The sequence below is a fragment of the Fundulus heteroclitus genome, chromosome 10, assembly GCF_011125445.2.
Source record: "Fundulus heteroclitus isolate FHET01 chromosome 10, MU-UCD_Fhet_4.1, whole genome shotgun sequence".
NCBI classification, from domain to species: Eukaryota; Metazoa; Chordata; class Actinopteri; order Cyprinodontiformes; family Fundulidae; genus Fundulus; species Fundulus heteroclitus.
This window is the reverse complement of record NC_046370.1, coordinates 24,328,366-24,350,515: the sequence shown is the minus strand read 5'-3', so window position 1 is coordinate 24,350,515 and position 22,150 is coordinate 24,328,366. Positions and strand designations below refer to the sequence as shown.

General features: G+C 39.5%; 1 protein-coding gene across 1 annotated transcript in view; it reads left to right on the top strand.

Moving 5' to 3' along the window:
• ryr2a (ryanodine receptor 2a (cardiac)) overlaps positions 1-22,150 on the top strand; it is a 597,233-nt gene that overhangs the window by 478,495 nt on the left and 96,588 nt on the right. The window contains exons 89-92 of the mRNA XM_036142377.1: positions 3,296-3,313; positions 9,301-9,381; positions 12,422-12,510; positions 13,281-13,409. Coding sequence (XP_035998270.1) covers positions 3,296-3,313; positions 9,301-9,381; positions 12,422-12,510; positions 13,281-13,409 — 317 coding nt within the window. The remainder of the gene's footprint in view (positions 1-3,295; positions 3,314-9,300; positions 9,382-12,421; positions 12,511-13,280; positions 13,410-22,150) is intronic.

Here is a 22,150-nt window from a genome sequence, read left to right as displayed (position 1 = left end):
GAGAGACGGACTAGCAGGCGACTCCTAGTGATGGTAGCAGGTGACCGAGCGGCTGATGGGCGGGCCGGTGGAGCCCAAGCAGGGTCCGAGCAGCGCTGGTGGGAGTTATGGTCCGTGGACAGCTGGAGGAACCAGTGAAATCCGGTGAGGTCCTCAGCCCGGCTTGGTAATACCAACTGAGCCTCTGGGAGGGTTCCAAGCAGAGAGAGTGAGGAGACTTAACGTGGACATGACGGGAGCGCCTGGAACGGGATCCAGAGTGATGAAAGCCAGGCGGCTTGACTTGGGACATCAGAGCACGAGAGAACGCTTGGAGCGGGATCCAAAGTGTGAGGCAACCCGAGAGAGACAGGAGACAAGGATTACGTAGGGAACAAGATTGCTGTCAGAAGACCGTAGCCAACTGAGGTGTACCACACAAGGTTAACACTCTGGCGTCCTCCAGCTGTCAGAATGCTGCTTAAATACTCCTGCACAGCACCGCCGAACAAGCGGAGAAGGGAGAGAGCAGAGGGAGCAGGGCTGGCAGAGCGCTGGCAGAGATCTGTTCGGCACCGCCCGCTGAGTCCTGACACTAGTGCACTGCCTCTGATACTTGTTGGTAGTCATCACAGCTTTGGCTCAGCAATAATCATTATGCTATTAGAAGCTGAGGTAGTTGTCATGATTTGTAGTGGTTGTTGTAGGACCCAAATGTAGAGAGATAGAGGCTGCAAGTAGTTATTGGTTGACAAATACAAATCAAAACTCACAAAAACACTGGAGGATGCAGAAGCCAGGACAGAATTTAAACATAGATCTGGGAAGCAAACAAGTACAAGATTGGGCAAAGTGACAGGAAGCAAACAGTAGAAATGAAGGGCAAATGAGACAATGAGAGGAGCTTAAATACTCAGAGGATGAGAGCTGTAGCAATGGCAGGGGTTGACTAATTGATAGCAGGTGGGGAGAAGGAGCTGGAGGAATAACTGAGGAGAGAGAGCTAATGGCAACAGGGGGCGAGAGAGAGCAACACGGGAACAAGGAAGATAATCTAACTGTAACAGAGGATCACCAGACACAAGTAATAAACTAAAGACTGTACAGAAGGGACCTGAAACAAGGCGGATGGAATACTTTGATGTAAAAATAAATAAATAGGATAACTAAGAAAAGACTGAGATATCAAACAAGGAATAAAATATAATCTAAAGATACTGAAATGCTAAAACAGAATAAAAACTGTGCAGACTGTGACATGAAAATCTTTTCTGCCTGTACACTGGTTGGACTGGAGTAGTAGTGGACATTTTCAGCTAGGCACTCCAATCTCAAACTGCATCAGTCCTTTGCAGACTCCAGATACTTTGTAGTTTTTTTAATTTCTATTTTTGTACTTACTATTTCACCTATTATTTCAATATTCCCGTTCCATCTTTTATGTTCTTACAGACTGTGTGTAATATAAATTATATGGGAACAAAATGGCAAATTAGTTTATCAAACTGAATTAAATCTGGAGCAGGTGCTCAGTAGATTCCAGATGATCTTTATTTATTTTTTTCAGTTTTTTTATTTTTACTTTTCTTTTGTAGAAAGTTTTGTATTTTTTCTTTGTAAATTCAGGCATTTCATAGCTTTTATAATTCCAAGGTGTTTAAAGGTTTTCAACAGGATGTATTTTACCTGCAGTAAATTAGACCATTTAGCATCTTCTCTTTGAAAGAAGTTAGTTTTTTCAGTTCAGTCTTTCAGCTGAGCAGAGTGAGGCCAATATATAATTTTTTTTAAATAATAAGCAAAACTCAAATCTCAGAAATGTTACAGTTTTAATTCTTTTTTAATAAACCTTCAAACTGCAACTATGTTTGTATAATGTTATTTGCATAGATGTTTAGGTTTTAGGTAGTTTTCCATAACAGTGACCATCCCATTTGGCTATTGGGACAGGTGAACTAGCTGTTGAAAAGAAAAAATAGTATTAAATATGCTAACTAAAAAATGGCTGCAATTCAAAGCTTTTATTACATTTTTAAAGCTTTGCATCACATGTTTGCCTTTCTGGATATTTTTAACATGTTCTTTTTTGCAGTAGGTGTTTTAAATGGGATTGTTATTGTTTTGGACAAGTACTTTGGCTTACAGACAAACATAGACTTGTAGGTAACTAATCATGTAATGCAAATGCAGCAGCTGTGGGTTTTCTAAAAGTGTGTTTGAATGACAGTAAATGAGATTGGTGTTTTAACATAACATTCCTTCTTTATCCATTAAAACAAGCACTCGACAGCTGGAGTCATGCTCTATCTTATCTTGTAAAGGACACTTAGGTTTAAAAGTAGTTATAACCCTTGTACATTTAGATGTTTTTTTTCATTCAACCAATTATTTTCTTCTGACAGGAAATGACTGATGTATCACTTTTGAAAGAAAACTATTAAATCAAATTTTGAATATGATAAACAGAGGCTTATTTAATTTATTTATATCCATCCCAATAACCAATGGAAACACCTTCTATGATATTATACAGTAGCAATCAGACCCTTTTACCTGCTGGCAAGCTTTTCCCCTGTTTCACCTGTGCATCTTGTGTAATGAGCTCCAAAAAGTTTAGGTTGGAAGGCTTCCTTCCATCATGCTAATATCAACATATGTCCTGCAAATCCAAGCCTGGCCCCCTGAAAACATAAATATGACTTCCAGTCAGAAGACACATTAGTGAAAGCAAACAATTACTTTAAATGTAATGCTGCCGGTTGTAGGAATACTGCTGAGACTAACTGTATGTTGACAATTTTAAAAACATGAAATAAGAGCACATTTTGTGACCTAGTTCTGTCACTTGTATGAAGTTGTTGTACATATCATGAGACAATTCCTAAGCCTTTTAACTTTCTTTGAAGTATCAAAATATGTTTGCAGTTTCTTTTTCTAGACAAAGAGCCCACTGCTTTCTGGAACTGAAGTTTAACTTTTTACTGTGTGTAGTACAATGGTATGCCACAGTATACACCTTTGCTGGACATGGATTCAAATCAAAAAGGACTTAAAACTAATGTTCTGCCATTAACTCAGATCATGATCAGAAAAGCACACCAACAATTCCTAAATAAAAAGAATAATACAAAGATTCAAGTTTTTTCTTATTTAAACTCTCATGTTATACACATTTTTAATTGAGCAAACAAAATCACAAAATTTTCCCTATATGTAATCTTTGTTTTATTTATTTGTGTCTTACTTTCTTTCTCTCTCTTTTCCCCCTGTTTTCTTTTTCTCATTTTTGTTTACTGCACTTTCCTCCCTACCTCAGTCATCACTCATGAGCGTGGTAATTATGCCTTCTGCCATTTTCTTGTGTGTTTATTGGTCTTTCTCTATCTTTCACCATGGCTGATCGGGTTGTGTCAGTTCTGTCCAGGTCCTGAGTGCAGACATCCGATACGTGTCCGCTATCTGCTCTGTGTTTCCAGTTACTTTTCTGCCTGACTGTCACCATCCCAACCCCTCTGCAGTTTGTTTACCACAGTTTACTTCTGTGTGGTTTTATTCTTGATTTTTTTCCTCTAGCAAAAGCTTAAAAATTAAACTGCAGAGAAACACTTTAAATAGGATTTAAATCTGGACCTGGCACATGTGGTGGAAGTGTCAACATCTTGCCACTCCTACCGCTAGGAACAACGGGCAAACACCTCCCCCTCAGGATCTGCACAGTGTCTTGCACATTCTGAAAACAACTAATACGAGTATTTAACCTGTCCCACCCTCATTCACCACCTCCTAAAGTCAACCTTGAAACAGTTGGTCATTTTGTCTCAGTAAGCAAGATGGTTATTGTGCTGTTATCTGTTGTGAAGTGAACACTCTATGTTCTCAGCCTCCCACCCGCTTAGGGCTGCAATGAATCCTAGAAATACATCTGAGCAAGTTTAAACTTACATCTCAAATACAGATTCATTAAAGTTACAGTGTATGGTGCAACCAATGTTCAGAGTGGAAACATCTACCCTACAAAATCCCACTACAAAGCATTTGAGCATTGTTTTCTTTTCCTCAATACATCACTCTGGATATCAAAATCTTTTACCTCATAAGACTAAGTGCTATACAGCAAACAGAAAACAGTCAGCAACAAGCTCCTTTGCAGAAAGATTATAAAACTTGATCTGGTTTTAAAAGGTTTATAAAAATAATGTCTTCAATAATATCTATAATTGGGAGCAAATACTTTGTCACAGCACAGTAGATGAATAAACCGATGTCCACAGAAAGGCACTCAGATGCTGTAGTTTGTGCTACTGTTGAACTTGGTTCCATATGGTTGGTTTTCTTATGTTTTACCTGTTTCTGTAATGAGACCAAATGTAAACCAGATTGAAAAGGATTAGGGCACACAAAAATGGTCAACACTTTAAAAGATTGGTTACATATATAATTAAGGGACTTTAAAAGGATAAAGCTATTTTTTATATTTTATTTTGTATCTGATAAAAGAGGCAAACTCTAAATAGTAGCCAGTAGTTGCAGCCCTGCTCATCTATCATCTGCCACCTTTCATCCAGTCTAATAGTTCTACTTTTCTGGGTTTTTTTTCTCCCTGTTTTTTAACTGATACCCCAGAGTGGCTGTTTGTAGCCACACTGCTTTCCAAGAGAAGACCTTCTCCTTTTATCCTTCCTTCTTTGCTGTTTTTAATGGCTAAGCTGTTCGCCACAGTTTGTATTTGGCTATTGTTTGTGAAATGATTCATTTGAAACTTGTTTCTCTGATAAAATAACCTATAGTGATCACACACATTTCTTTCCAAGCTTTGCTCACGTTTAGGTTTTAGCTATAATAAAAATGTCCATGCATTATGCTGTGTCTATATTTACATGATTTCATTGTTGGAAGATAATTTATTTTTCAGTTGTTGGTGTGTGAAACTTACTTTTAAAGCATTTGTGAAATAACTGGCCTTTTTGAAATAGTAATGATAATAAATTTAGACAGAGAACAATGCAAACCCTTCATCTGTTTTAGGTTTGTGTTTGGAATAAGACTGAAAGTGCCTTACATAAGTACAAAGTAGCTCCGCCCTAGTTTTAAAGAATATATCACGAACTGATCAAACATAAATCTGCTTATAAGAAAACCATACTGTTTGTATGATTTACAAGATTTGAATACCAGTGAATTCAAAGTAAATGTAACAATTTGACCATAAACATAAATCTTAAAATTAAATCTGCTGCACCGACCAGTCTGTCCAGGATTTCAATCCCTAAATCCAATCCCTCTATGCTATATGGTAATAGTAAATGATCTGTCTCCCCTGAATGTTGTCACAGCTAACAGAACACCAGACAATGTGTACCTACTAGGAAGAAGAAAATGACACAGAACAAAAAGTTAAAAGCTGAAATAACAACAAACAATGCAAATTTCAGAACAGTAGAACTCAGCAGAGTGAGACAAATAGGCCCTGATGTCCTCCAGTAGCCTAAGCCTATAGTAGCATAACTATAGAGGTAGCTCAGGGTAACATGAGCCACTATAACTATAAGCTTTGTCAAAAAGGAAAGTTTTAAGCCTAGTGTTAAAAGTAGACACGGTGTCTGCCTCATGGACCAACACTGGGAATTGCTTCCACAGTAGAGGAGCCTGATAGCTAAAGGATCTGACTTCCATTCTGGTTTTAAAGACTTTAGGAACCGCCAGCAGACCTGCAGTCTGAGAGCAAAGGGCTCTGTTAGGAACATACGGGGTAATCAAAGCTCTGATATATGATGGAGCCTGATTATTATTCTCACGTATAAAGATACGTGAGAAGAAGAATTTTAAATTCTATTGTTGATTTAACAGTAACCAATGATGGGAAGCTAAAATAGGAGAAATATGATCCCTCTTGTTGATTTTCATAAGAACTCTTGTTGCAGCATTTTAGATCAGCTGAAGGCTTTGAACTGCATTATGTGGACTTCCTGACAGTAAAGAATTATAATAGTCCAGCCTTGAAGTAACAAATGCATCACTCCTGATCAAAATATTTCTAATTTTGGCAATTTTTTCTGGGGGTGAAAAAGGAAACCCTGGAAACCTGGGATTTAAATGACATATCTTGGTAAAAAAAAATAGCAACAAGGTTTTTTACTTTATTACTAGAGGCTCTGGTCCAAAGATTACAATTTCTGTCTTGTCAGAATATTGTTATGGGAGATATTTTAGTTTACTCTTCTGCACATTGTTTCAGAAAGCTTTGCACAACACTTTAGTTTTGCTGCTTGGTAGCATTTCTGTATGTTTACTGCTGTGGGAAGTTGTTCTCTGTCAGGTAGCTTCTAAAAGCCAGGGGATGACTTTTTCTCCGCGGAGCGGGGGGGGGGGTGTGGAGGACGACACGTTTTCAAGATAGCGCTGCGGGAAACCCTGCACTACAGCCGCAAACACATAAAAAAAAAAAAAAGGTTTTTTTTTTTTCCGGCGTCGGTCTCATCAGCGTCACGGGTTAGCTTCCGTGTGACTGGTTGAAATAGCACGTCGATAAAGATGACAGACAAGTGGCTTATCCAGTCATATGCAAGGAGTTTTGATAAGGCCCAGCCTTCAGTAAAGGCAATTCCTATGGCCGTGTCCCAGATGTATGTGAGTGGAGCTAGGCGGAGCGATACATGCAGCTGGCTGTTGTCAGGTTAAGTTTTCTTATCATGATTCTGACATTGTGCAGCGGCACATTTGAACCTAACCATGCTAACACAGCATGTGTACAATCACTGTGTTTACAAAAGACTTGGAAAAACACGATGCTGCGTGTTAGCAAACGATTAAACGGGTATAACGACTGAAAATAGTGTGGGGGACATGTCCCATACTATCTATTCCTTGTCCCTCACGCCCATGCTGATAGCCCCAGATTTGATTCATCATACTTTATTATTTCAGAGTTTTCGTGGTAAGTTTAATGAACTCAAGGTGTACTTTGCAACCCCCATCTACCACTCTCTTCCAATCTAGCATATTTGATCTCCTGGTAGGACTGATCTATGCATAAAGAACGCATCTCTTTTCCATTGCCAAAGAATGCTTTCACTTTCAGTCCTGTTCCAGAATCTCTGATTCTCTCCTGTAGTCCAGGGTATGGAGATAAAATGGACTCAAAATATATGTCTGTGTGTAATACTGGATTTATAACCCATGTAACCCTGTTTGTGTGTAGCTTTGAGTAATTGTATGTGTAGAGCATGATTTGTAAATGATAAAAGCCAATTTGTGTGTAACTTCAGGTACTTGGAAATGCCTGCTTAAATCCACACACCAATACTAAAATATTATGACTAAAAAATAAATGTACACACACACAATGACAAATTACACACACAAGTGTGTATATGTTTGCACAAATCGCCTGATACACACAGACAAATCTATGTTTACGCACAAATCACTTTACAAAAGCACAAGGGATTTTGAGACTCATTTCACGCTTCAGATTTGTGTGAACATGGTGCATTTAAATAATGTTGGAAAGCTGGGTTATTTGAGTTTTCTTCAGAGTCTAATGTTATATCTAGTTATGGGTCCGGCAACACCGATGCGTCGGCGCATGTGTCGGTCTCATAGAGCGAAACCCGTGTCGATGTGTGTATTGCTACGGACCGATACAGGAACTGTTTCGGTCACGTGACCAATACAGCACCTGTTTCGAACTGACTAACGCGGCAAACTGTTTCTGTTCCCTCTAAGCTGCACGCGTGTGCATTCGCGCACAGCAGTGCACACAGCAAAGCTATGCTGCGCAGTAAAGAAAATCCAAGCTGAACTGTAAACAAAATAACGGTTAATAATGGTTAATTTTTAACCATTTTGCAACTCTGGTATGATGGTGTTGTGCCACAGTCTCGCTCTGTGAGCGCAAGGTGCTGATCGGAGCGCACCACTGATGGATGGGTTCTGCAATGCCTTTTTGGTTGGGCGGGTTGCGCTGTGCGTCTTTGTTCTGAGCGTCGTTTCAGAAAAAACGGCTGATCTACACTGAGTAGAAAGCTGCTGCTCTGAGTAGTTCTTCCTCCCTTTGTCATACTCAGCATGTCCGATTTCAGAACAGATGATATCAGTCAGGTAACTAAACACAGCGCCCGATCAACCATTTGTAAAAAATAAAAAAGCCAGTCCACAAGCATCCTCCTTCACATTATTTATTGACTGTATCTAAAAATAATCAAATATATGTTTAATTCAAATGAAAATATAAAATAATACAGTGTAACATACAATGATTTAAATTGTATTGTGTATACCTGGTCATCAAATCAGTGTCAGTTGACTCTGTCAACCAGGTTGCCTGTAGGGATTTTTAAGGTCCAGCAGGTGTCAGTATTCAGTGACACAGTATCAGCACAGTATCTATACAGTTTGGCAATGTGTCGAAACGTTTCATGACGCCTCATCGATCCATCACTAGTTATATCCCTCTTGCTGAAGCAGCAAATATGTTTTTGGTGGAAAAAAATAATTTCTTATTTATAAGTTAGACAAATATTTCATTTGTGACATTCAGCTCAGATGGAAAAATGTTATGCTTTATAAATCAGGCTTTACACAAACAATTACCCAAATCTACACAAAACAGGTTTACACAGGTTACAAATCCAGTATTACACGCACGCACGCACGCACATATATTTTGAGTCCATGTTCTCTCCATACAGTTCTGTTTCTGGTCACTTTGTACTGATGTTTCAGTTGATGTACCACATGATGTTTGGCCTTTCTTTGTCTATCATGGTTTGGAGCAGTATTTTTACACAGAGTAGCGAGCTTCAGTTTCCTCTGTGGTTTACCGAATCTATAATACATTGCACTGAGCTTAAATTTTCTTCAACCAAATGATAAAATGAGTCAAAACCTCATTCTGATTGTAAAATACTGCACTATAAGCTACACTTGAGTTTACCGCCAAGTGCCTGGCTGCCCACTTCTCATCCAACAGTGTGTATGTGTGTTTGTGTCAGATACGAATGGTGTATCATGGACACTGTAGAGAAAAAAGCACTGGTTATATCCTTACATTAGCACCTCTCTTTTAACATGCCCTCACTCTCCATCTTCCTGTTTGTTCTGTTTTTTCTCACATGTTGTTTGCTTCTGTTGTCTTTTCTCTGATCCTTCTGTGTATGTGTCTGTATATATGAATATGTGTGTGTTTTTATGTTTGCTCATGCTTGTGTGGTTTGAATGTTTGTGCACACGCCTGTCTGTGATTGTGCTTGTGTGTGCCTGCATGTGTGCGTGTGTGTGCGCGTGCGTGCGTGTGGGTGCTTGTTTCCTCTCTTTGGCCAGGTGAGAAGGTCATGCAGGATGATGAGTTCACGTGTGACCTTTTCCGCTTCCTGCAGCTGCTTTGCGAAGGACACAACTCAGGTACTATGTTTTCACTAACTGGTGACTTTATATTCGGGAATGTGCTAAAAAGCATTTTGTTATTTCACAAAGAGGTTTTTAAGCTGTCCTAATTAAAAAAAGACTGTGAGTAAGAATAACTGTAGTTGATTGTTCAGGTTCAGATATTAGCTAATGATAACACATAGGTTATCTGCTTGCTAAGTGGTCTTTAAAACTGAAGTCTAGTTCAGTTTGGATTTCTAACCTTGGTCTGATGAATATTTTGGATGCACTGACAGTAAAGGGCTGGTGAAGTAATGATGCAGATATAATGTTGAGATGCATCAGCATAACTATAGTAGAGAGATTGTGGTACTCAATAATCTGAGTTTGCGGGATCATATAGATGTGGAATAAAACAGGCCGTGAATTAAGCTTTGAGGTACCACAAAGTTTAACCACTGCTCTGACTTAGACCGTATTTTTCAGACTATAGGTCGCTCCAGGATATAAGTCGCATCAGTCAAAAAAAGCGTTATTAAGAGGGAAAAAAACATATATAAGTCACACCGGACTATAACTCGCATTTATTTAGAAATTTATTTCACACAATTCAAGATTAAAAACTGACATTTAATATGGTAAGGCAACTTAATCAATTGCACAGCTGCATCCACAAACGGCTGAATAATATAGAACATACCTGGGAGATTGAATGGCGTAAATTAGCACAACAGGCCACCAACTCCAACCCGGAAAGTTCTCATCAGAGCATTTCAGTCTAATTACACTGAAATTAGACCGCGAGAGTAACAGTGCTACATGCTAAGCTAACAGTAAGACACGGATGTTTCAGAGCAGCATGAAGCTCATGTGCATTGAGAAGGGTATAACTGCAGGCCCAGCCAGCAGCAAGCACGCCCCTGTGGGAACGCCCTCACAGTTGGAACGTCCACTCCGTAGGAACGCCCACTCAGTAGGTACGCCCACACACGCCCCTGTGGGAGGTCTGACAGTGTGGGCGTGTTCGCGCAAACGATTATTGGTTTGTTGATTTGCCCACTTCAATTCTTATAGTTTTTCCCTTCATCTTCTTAATTCTCCCTGGATTTGCCTTCTGTGATTGTCCTGCTGATTCCCTTGAACACCTTTTTTACTTGTTCTACCTCAAGGACATTCTGGAGAGATATCAAAGAATGGTTACATTGAAAATGACAAATATTCCACAGTTTTCAATCAACCATATTGTGTGCTATGTTGATGGTCTTGATACTCAAATGTCTGATGTGGTAAATATTGTTTTCTTGCTAGCTAAGTATGACATACATTGCTGTACACTGAAAAAAGATATATACACATTTCCATCTACTTAAGCATAGGTTAATTCTCTAAATTGTCCTCAGGTGTGAGTGTGTGCATGAATGGTTGTTTGTTCTGTTTGTCTCTCTGTGTTGCACTGTGACAGACTGGCGACCTGTTCAGGGTGTACCCCGCTTCTCACCCAGTGAATGCTGGAGATAGGCCCCAGCAACCCCCGCGACCCCATGAGGGATTAAGTGGGTTGTAAAATGGATGGATGGATGGATGGATGGATGGATGGATGGATAGCTGTAAATGATGCATGAAATCTTTAAGTGGAAAACACTCCCCTTGTTTTTATATTTTCTTTAATAATTTCAAATTGTATTACTCCTCGATGAAACTTGTTAAATCTGCATCTGCAATAAATAAATAAATATCCACAAACATGTCTAAATATCTTTTATTTTAGTTACTTGCTCCAATCCCTTTTAAGTTCCTTACTGTTCTTGTCACTGTAATCTAGGGTGACTATTTCCATATCACCAAAAAGGAGGACATTATGTGGTATATCAATAATTCACTACGATATACATAGGACTCTGGTATACTCTCATTTATAGTACAACTTTGATGGTTTAAAGGTGATATTTGTGCAGCTGAATAGGAAAAAAATTATGAAAAGTCATAACGTGTTGCTTCACAGTATTTGTGTTTATTTAACCCACTGTTGCCCTATTCGCACGGTATTAGTTTTACCTAGGGACTACATGTGATTTGTAATAATTACGCCGCTGTATGCAGACAGATATTAACCGGCTCGCGCTGTCAGGAAAAAGCAACAGTGAGAGGACTCTTGTTGTACAGTGCGATAGAAGGGATTATCTTGTCCTGTCGAGATAAGGGTTCTACTGGAGAAACAGCCCAAATATGCGACTGCACCTTCAAAAATCAAGCTAAAAAATCGCAACTAACGGAATCTACCAGCATATATATGCCCTCTTGCGGCTATAGACGGTAACGTTTACTACTTGGTTCATGTTGTTCAGTATGATTACCATTTAAAATTGATATATATAAGTCCCACCTGACTATAGGTCGCAGGATCGGCCAAACTATGAAAAAAAATGCAACTTATAGTCTGAAAAATACGGTAATACCCAATCATACAAATATATATATATATATATATATATATATATATATATATATATATATATATATATATATATATATATATATATATCCTTTATATATATCTTTATCCTTTTGCAGTTGGGGTATTTTCATGTCTGAATAACTACATTTAAGATCAAAATGTAAAGCTAAAAATGTAAACATACTACACTCATCATAAATACCCTCAGCTTGATAATATGATATATATATATATATATATAGTATATATATATAGTCGATATATATATATATATAATAGATATATATATATCTATATAGTAAGTGATATATATATATCTATATATATATATATATATATATATATATATAAAGCTGATATATATATATATATATATATATATATATATATATATATAAAGCTGAGGTATTTATGATGAGTGTAGTATGTTTACATTTTTAGCTTTACATTTTGATCTTAAATGTAGTTATTCAGACATGAAAATACCCCAACTGCAAAAGGATAAAGATGGGAGAGACTGTGCAACGGATGTTAAAATGGGCAGTAGCTGGTCTAACTTATGAAGCAAGTAAAATATCTTATCCTAAATTTTCCCTTTAAAGTTGGTTTGACTTTTTCCAGATTTCCAGAACTACTTGAGGACACAAACTGGGAACAATACAACTGTCAATATCATTATATCTACTGTTGACTACCTACTCAGAGTTCAGGTAAGCCTTTTCTGTTCACAGCTGCTGTCTGAAGGAGAGTCAATTTCACTTTGAGTCACATTTTTGCATGAAGTCTTATGGAAAACAAACGTGGGTATATGGATACTTTGACTTCTTTATGGTATGCAGAGAAACAACCCAACCAAAACTCAAGCAACCCAACCAAACGTGTGCATTTTGTTAAGGATGAATTTAAAAACTTTTAATGTGGAAATTGTAAAATATTTTGGCACAACTGATTAAATCTGACTTGAGTAAGTAAGATTAGTTTATATAGCTTATATAGATTGAGCTATAGTAGAGGATTTTTTAGGTCAATATGCACCTGTTGGCACATATTGATGCCAACTGTGGTCTGCCATTCTCAAAAACCCACCTATGTAACTTTAGAGGGGTGTAATCTAGAAGGGTGGATGTTGCCTTGTCATTAGAAGTAACTTGATTACTTCTCAGTCTGCTGGTCCAAAGTGATCTGCTATCAGATTCCAAAGCAGGTTTACTTTTGTGACTTCGGGGGCAATTAAACTTGAAATTACAAATCTAGTCGCTAAAACTGAAAGTGATATACTTGGATCTATAATTTGTTGGCTAAATACACCAAAAATAATTTTATAAATAATGTGGACAGATCATAGGGAGAATTTTTGTGTATAATCAACTAATTTCTGATTTGCATTTGGTTGTGGATTTATTCAAAAAACATATTCCAAGTTCTCAGACAGTAGTACTTCTAATTTGCAATTCTTGCTTCTTGGCTCTCCCCTCATCAGGAATCTATCAGTGATTTCTACTGGTATTATTCTGGGAAGGATGTTATTGATGAGCAGGGCCAGAAGAATTTCTCCAAGGCAATTAACGTGGCCAAACAGGTGTTCAACACGCTTACTGAGTACATCCAGGTAAGAGAAAACGGAACAGTTTTTCTTTTTTCTTTTCACATCACCAAGGATGGATTACGTACCAGGCCAGCGGGGCCGGCGCCCAGGGGACGTCTGGAGCCAGGGGCCCCGGGGGGGCCCGAGACCAAAACTGTTTCAACATATACGATACAATACATTGTTATTTCATAGGGTGTCTGATGAAAACAGGGAGGGAGTGGGGCTCTCTGACATCTGACTACCAAGGGCCCTTTGAGGGTTGGGGTGGGGGGGGGGGCTACTTCCTACCAGGGCCCTCTGACTAACCACAGGCCCTTAGGGTGCTTTTAGCAGGCTCCACAGCTGGCCCTGCTAGTCAGCCCTGGGCCCTGATGAAAGCAGCCTCACCCTGGGACCTTGGTAAGGGTGGATGTGGTTGTGGAGGGGCCCATGCCCTGCTTTTGGGCCCCTTATGAAAATGGATGTGGGGTGGGGGTGGAGGATATTTTCAGCTACCAGAGCCCTAGCTCTGCTTTTGCCTTATGACAATGGATGGTGTGGTGGGCCTCTGACTGATTTCGAGGGCCCCTACCAGGGGCCTCTGACTTACCACATGCCCCGGGTAAGGTTGCTTTTAGCGGGCGCCACATGGATCCCAGCTAGTATGCTTAAAAGAGGTGGACTCTAGCGTGATCCACATGTAGTGTCATCGCTAATTGTAACTGCACTGATCTCAGCATGGATCTCAGACATGTCTTCAATGACGACTTCAAATAACAAATGTGTCACTTGTGATGTGATGTGTTGACTGTAAAATGAGACCTGTGTTTTACCATAGTAACAACCGGGACTAAAAAAGGGGGAGAAACAAAGTGCTCCAGCAAGTGTGATGTGTAATAAATTGGAGTAAAGAGAGAGCAACGGTCTTAAACTCTGGCATGAATGCAAAAGTGCTATTTCATACAGATCCGAATTACAAGCAAATTCTATCCAGTAGCACAATTTTAATTTGGAGACAGATGATGAAACAACAAGTGGTTTTATTGTAGTAGCTGTGGCTGAGTATGTGTGTTTGTAACCCTGATATTATGTTTATTGGAAAACATGTTTTATTCAGCTTGTTATTCAGTGTTTTTTTCCTTATTTTCTCACAATTTGGACCTAACATGTTTTATAAGCGTGCTGTAAAACACTCACACTTAATATGTATTTACAGTGTATTATACTGCAATTAACACAGGATTTTTAATATAGCCAACTCAATACCTTCCCTCATCTCTGTCTTCATCTCCATGCCTCTGTCACACACATGCACACAGCATGCATTTTTTGTAGTAGATAGTGGCTGCCACTCCCCCACTCTCTCACTCAGTGTTCAAAAATTCTTACATTGCTCTAAATTCCCACGGGAGAGTGAGAGCGGGGGAGGAGTTGGTGGGGGTAGAAGTCAACTTCATGGATGGGATTAAACTTGCATTCAACATAAGCTCCTACAGAGCTATTTCATGTAAAAGGTGGCAGATCCGCACAAAGAAATTATTCTAATTGGTGGTGGCCGAGTGGTTAGAGCACAAAGCTTCGGTCCCAGAGGTCCTGAGTTCAATTCCCACAAGCTGCCATTCTGGGTCCCTGAGCAAGACCCTTAACCCCCAATTGCTCCCCAGGCGCAGCACAGTGGTAGCCCACTGCTCCCCAAGGGGATGGGTTAAGATGCAGAAGTGAATTTCTCCATTGTGAGATCAATAAAGTTCAATTATTTATTAATTATTTTTATTATTTCAAACGTATGTGAGGAGTATTAAATGTCATTAATGCCTATTGTTTATCATACAGTCAGACTGTCTGTCCAACTTGCATGAAGTGAGGAAAAAGGGGTCTGAATATATTACAGGGACCTGTCCTGTATTCTGTAAATGGTTTGTTTTAATATTTACCGGTGAAGATTTTGATAGTGTCTTGTAAGGGAAACAAATATTTTGGGGTTTTACTCCCAACTGTACAGCTGTGTTAATTTTTTGCCACACCCCCAGATGAATCTTTATCTCACTCTGATTAGTCAATGTTTGTCAGACCAGTGACATGAATGAGCCAATCAGGTGTTGTGAGAACTTTTGAAAATCCAAGTGAGAATCCAGTATCGATAAAAAACCTCCTGTCAGTATCAAAATTTCTCACATTCAGACAGTTCAGCTCGAGAACTTGCTCTCTACTCAATACAAACTATAGTTTATCCTTGGTAGTTTACAAGATCAAAAACCAACAGCCTTTTTAAAGGCTAATTGCCCTTTATATTTCAATATCACATTATTATATTACATATTTTTTATAGTATATTATATATTATATGAAATTAGTAGTAAATACCATTAAGACTTTGAAAGGTTCAACACCTTTTTAAAGACTACTGTAAAGTTGCTAACTAGCAACTCACATAATTAACAAACCTCACATAATTTAGCTTATAGCTATTAGGTAATTTTATTTTAGTACATTCCCACATTGTTCCTGGTTCCAGGCTTTTGAGTTTTTTTCCCCTCAATACAAAATAAAAACAACTTAGGATATTTACAGCACATATTTACATATTATACACATATACTGTAGGAATTTGCAAGACAAGCTTCTATATCAGCATCTTAAGAGACACTTGCCATTAATAACATGGACCCCAAACAAAAAAGTGGTGCCTCAAAAAGAAGAGCAAAAAAGATCAAGGAGGTAAAGCAGGCAGTTTTTCTAAAACAAGTTCCTCTGATCTCAAATTTCTTTGATAAGCCGCTGGATATCAGTTAGAATAATACAGCTAATGTTAGTGACCAGAGTTCTAGTGATGAAGATGTGATCACTGCTGGTATAGTGTCACCTGTCAGTGATGTACCTATACAGACCCAGTCAGGTGCTGAACAGGAATGACTGCCCTGCCCAGCTAGCAAAGACCACCAGCAGCAGAAAGATCATGATCAAATGAAACTTGCAGGTGTGTTAGACCCACAATCAGACCAGTCAGCTGCATTCTCAGAGAATCTGTTTTTAACTGAGGAGGCCATGTACCCCAACTCCTGCTGTGAAACTTTCAGCGACCCTGCTTTATAGCCCAGTACCATTACCGATCAAGCCAAGTTGATTCTTGTTAGTAGAGGAGTAGCACCATTTCAAAACAGAAGTGCTAATTACCCAGCCTCAGTCAGGGATAGAAGTATTGGGGGTACCAGTAGGAGCTTTACAAATGCCTTACTTAGTTGCTCTCTTCCCAATGGGCAAACTGTGACTAGGCAATGGCTACTTTACTCCCCTTCAACTGGCTGTGTGTATTGTTTTGCTTGCAAACTGTTTTCCAGTAAGCACAATACTTTTGTTCATGCATTCATGGATTTTCTGACTGGAAACATTCAGAGTGGATTGGTGAGCATGAGAGGAGTGTGGAGCATAGGACATGCATGCTAGCATTACATAATCGCTCCAGAGGAGCAGCAACAATTGACTCTGACGTTGTCCAACAGCTTGATGCAGAAAGACAATACTGGTGGGAAGTTTCGAAAAGAGTTGTTGCAGTCATTCAGTTTTTGGGAGAGAGGGGACACGCTTTCAGGGGAGATGATGAGCTTCTGGGATCAGCCCACAATGGTAATTTTTTGGGCATCATAGAACTGTTAGCCAAGTTTGACCCATTCCTAGCTGAGCACCTCCAAAAGTTTGGAGGTAAGGGAAAAGGCTCTGTGTCCTACTTATCATCAACAGTCTGTGAATAATTTATCCATTTAATGGGAGAGAAAACAAAGCAGGCAATTGTTAATGAGATCAAAGAGTCAAAATACACTTTTCTGTTATTATTGACTCCCCTCCAGACCTTCCTCATGTGGACCAACTCACTTTTATTTTCAGGTTGATAACGGATATGTAGTTGAGCGTTTTCTGGCTTTTGAGCCTATTGAAAACCATAGTGGGGGTAGTTTGGCTGAGTGTGTTGTTGCTATGGTGTAGAACCTGGGCCTAGACTTATCTAACTGTAGGGGCCAGTCATATAGTAATGCAAGTAACATGTCGGGAAAGTACAATGGAGTCCAAGCTCATCTTAAATGAAGAAATCCTTTGATTTGCTATGTCCCCTGTGCAGCACATTCATTGAATTTAGAGAGGCATTGAATGATATGTCTGCAGACATGGAGGAGTCTCTGTAACAAAATGGACACACTGGAGATGGCCTTCATGGCACACTTCTGGGACACATTTGTATAGCTACACAACTTCTCTTGTCTTTATGAGACTTTGTGGCAGCACAAAGAGATCATTTTGAGGTGTTTGAAGGGGCAGCTTTACATGTCACCACTGCTGTCTCCCAAGAGTACAGGCATGACCTCCAGCACACAAAGAAGTGTAAAATTATGTCTGATGATTGTGCAGAGCCAGGTGTAACATTCAAAGGAAAGGATAAGTTTCGGATTGAAACTTTCAAACTTGTGTCCTGTCTTGATCACCGTTTGAATGCATACACACTGAACCAAGCTCCTTGATGTTCTTTTCATGTCTGACAATATGTCCAATAGCGAGCTGTCTTTAAAGGCTAACTCACTCGCTGCAGCATACCCTTCAGATTTGAACATGAGCCTGGCAGATGAACTGATACAATACAAATCATTCATATCAGAAAAAGAAAAATGTCCAAGTAAAATGCTCAAAACCATGATTGATTTGGATTTACAGTCAACCTTTCCGAATGTCTACATAGCACTTAAACTTTTTTTGACCGTGCCTATTACAAACTGTGAAGGGCAGCGTTCATTCTCCAAACTGAGTCGTATTAAGAATGAACTCAGGATTAGGATGTGCCATAACCGCTTGAACTCCCTGTCACTTCTGGCCATTGAATTAGACCTGGTTAGACAGCTTAATTTTGATGAATTAGTGGATGACTTCGCAAGAAGGAAGAGTAGAAAAAAAGTTATATAAAATGGATAATGGACGCCTGGGTTAGGGTTAATTGACAGGTTGTTTATCATTTCCCGTTTTAAACGTCTTGACAATATATCTAATCGGAACTCCATTTATAGGTTCATGGCAAATTAGAATTTTCCAAATGTATCAAAACTCTCCCCTCCTTTAAAACGTGACACATGCAGGCTGTCACGCGATGCGTTCTATTGGATCACCGGCGCGAAAGCGCGATGGGAAGCCTATTAGTTTTTTTGTTTTAATCTGTTATAGCCGGGGTGTCCAGCTCCAGTCCTCGAGAGCCGGTGTCCTGCAACCTTTAGATGTGTCCGTGGTCTGACACGCCTGAGTCAAATAATCAGTTAATTAGCAGGACTCTGAAGAACCTGACTGCATACTGAGGAGCTAATTGTGCTATTTGATTCAGGTGTGTGGGGTCAGGGAAACCTCTAAAAGTTTCAGGACACCAGCTCTCGAGGACAGGAGCTGGAGACCCCTGTGTTATAGCATGCTTCCTTGCCTTGCCAAGTGTAGATGGCAGAAAATAGTGAATAGAAAATGTAATGAACGTACAATTACAGTCGAGGATTTAAACATAGTAAGTATAGTATGGGTGCACTTTAGCTAACACCTCATGTCAAAACCTTAGCAAGTTGTTGATTTAATTGAACATATTGACAGTGTTTCTGATTGCGCTTAGAACAATTTAATTCTCTTTGCATTTTTTAATTTACATTGTTTGAGACTGTGTGCATATAGCTGCACCTAGTATTTCTGCTAGGTTTCATTGAACTCTGGCTACTCCGTTGCGACACGAGTGGCTTAATGTGCCACGACAAGGCTAGCTATAATTGTCCGGATGGACGTAAAGCGACAAACCGCTTCAATTTATTCACAATCCACAATAGCATGGTTTGTAAACATTTATTTTTTTGGGGGGGCAAATTCTTTGTCTAGGGGCCCAGACTACCCTTAATCCGTCCCTGCACATCACAGCTATAAAAAAATGCTACATTTTTAATAGTCTAATGCAGGGATTGAGCTGCCACTAGGGGATGCGCAAGATGAAAAATGTAATGGCGGTCTGGGAGTGTTTTTCCCCCCCACAGAATAAAGATGCATAAGTAAACATTTCCTTTGTAAAAATTACAATCAAAAACACTTTCTGTTTCTTTAAGTTAGGTTGTTTTGTGGTTATATCAGAAGAAATGTGTGGCTTCCGGAGGAGGAGTGTTGGTTCAGGGGACTTTCGGGATACTCTGTGAAAGCTGTCCTACTCTGTTCGTCGTAAAATTAACTGTTAGCAGCAAAACCTTGGTCTGGTGCTTGGGTGGCATAACGGAACTACATATTAAAATAAATACATATTCACATGAAACATTTTTTATTTAGAAGAAATCTTCTACGCTTCATTTTAAGATGAGTTTTGATCCCCTTTATTTTGGGACTTCATTCTGCTTCAAGTGCCATCTTCAGCACAGCAATGCTTAGTATGATGCAGGCGATGGAGGCATCTGGCTTGCTCATTTCCATGGTCACCTGTTTAAGTGGGCCCAGTGTAGCAATCAAATTGGAAACAAGAGCCTACTGATCAGCTGATAGTGTTGAAATCTTTCCATGGTCACCTGCATACACATTCAAAGCACATTTCTGCTCCAGCATCCCCTCCAACATATGTAGAGTTGAGTTCCTCCTCTTATGAAAAAACATGCAGATTTAAAATGGAGAATCCATACTGTGTCACTGCGTCCGTTCAGTTTGTTTTGATTGAGAGTTTTTACAATCATCCTATAGATACTTTTTCCAGAAACTCCTTCTAGGGAGATTCCTTTACTGTCCACCGAATCCAATAAAGGGCCAGAGCAGTTCTTTATCCCAGGAAACAGTCTGAAGGATGGAAAAGGGTCCAGGTGATTTGGTAACACATTACCTCCATAATAATCAGTCAAAAGGGAACCTTCATGTTTACTTAACTTATGCTTCCAGTAGCACAAAAGCTGACCAACAACTCGAACAGATTTCATTCCCAAACGAGCAGCGAGTTTAACAGGATCATCCAGCCAAGGTCCAGCCAGCTGCACCACCCTCCCAAGGCAATAAACGTTTGCAGTGTGGAGAAGTCTTGACAAGGTTGTTGTTCCTCAAACAGGACAATACAACAAAACCCCAAACAGCACCGGTTCTTGGAGCAGCCAGTGCAGAGACTCAGCCTGCTGCTGCCTCTCCTTTCTCAGTAAGTCCACACAGAGAAAATGCTCTTATAAAAACCTGGAAGAAGAGTTCAGTTTGCTGGAGTCCATCAGAAAGAAAGGCAAATCCAGAACCATGCCACCAAATCTCCGAAGAATGCAGCATGATATACTCTTCCACACCAGATCTGTGGGTCCCATGAGCAGTCTCTGAATAAACTGGAAACGAAAACCAGCACCTCTGCTGGCCAGATGGACCAGGCCTTGTCCACCTTCTTCTCTCGGCAGAAATAAAATACTTTGAGGAATCCAGTGAAGCTTATCCCAAAAAAAGTCCACCAGAACCCTTTGAACATTTGATAAAAGAGAAACTGGAGGATCAACACACATTACCCAGTGCCACATGGAGGAAGAGACTAGATTGCTAATGACGAGAACTCGTCCTCTATATGACATTTTAGGTAAAATCCACTTCCACTTCAAAAGTCTACCCTTAACATTATCCAATACATTTTCCCATTTTTTTTCACAAAAGTTTCATTACCCAAAAACACCCCTAAATATTTGAACCCACGTTTTCTCCATACTAAGCCTCCATGCAGACTAAGTTGATCCTCCAGTCCACTTCCAACAATTATAGCCTCACTCTTTCTCCAGTTTATTTTTGCAGAAGAGATGCAGCCAAAAAGAAAGACAGTGTTGACTAAAACATCAATATCTTCCTGTGTGTTTACAAAAACTATAAAATCATCAGCGTAGGCTGACAACTTTAAAGAGAGATTACACCCTGGAATACTAACACCACACAAATCCTTCCTCAGCTTATGAAGCAAAGGTTCAATTGACAAGGAATAAAGCATTCCTGACAAAGAACATCCTTGCCTCACTCCTCTTAAAACATTGAATGGAGCACTTAAGCCACCATTTATTTTAAGTACACTCGCAATGTCACAGTATAAAACCTGAATCATAGCTATAAAACCAGGGCTAAAACCAAAAGCAGTCAAAAGTTTGCCACAAATATTGGTGTTCAACCCAATCAAAAGCTTTTTCTTGATCTATAGAAATCAGACCAATATCTATGCCCAATGAGTTGGAGATTTCCAAAACATCTCTGATTAAAGTAACTTATCAGCCTGCCAGGCACACAATACGTTTGGTCTCCGTGGATGACTGAAGACATAACTTCTCTAAGTCTGATAGCCAGGACTTTGAAAAATATTTTGTAGTCCGTGCAGAGCAAAGAGACTGTTCCTTAGATCCTGTAAATCTCTTTTCTTTGGAAGCAGAGTAACGACTGCCCGTCTGCAGCTCAGAGGCAGGCAACCTCTCTGCAGGCTATCTGTAATCACCTCCAACAAATCCTCGCCGATCACAGACCAGAATGACTTTTAGAAATCAACAGGAAGACCGTCCATGCCAGGGGATCTACCACTCTTTAGGCTCATCAAGGCAGTATGCAGTTCATGCAGCGTGAGCTGAGCCTCCAGTTTTCGATTGGCTTCAGCATCCACCTGAGGAAGTCCTTGGTAGAAACCATCACTCACGTCCGAATTCTCCAAATGTTGACTCTTAAAATGGTCTTTATAGAAACTGACAGCAAACTTCTTGATCTCAGAAGAACCTGAGATAGTAGAACCACAGTCAGACTTTAGGGAGTGAACA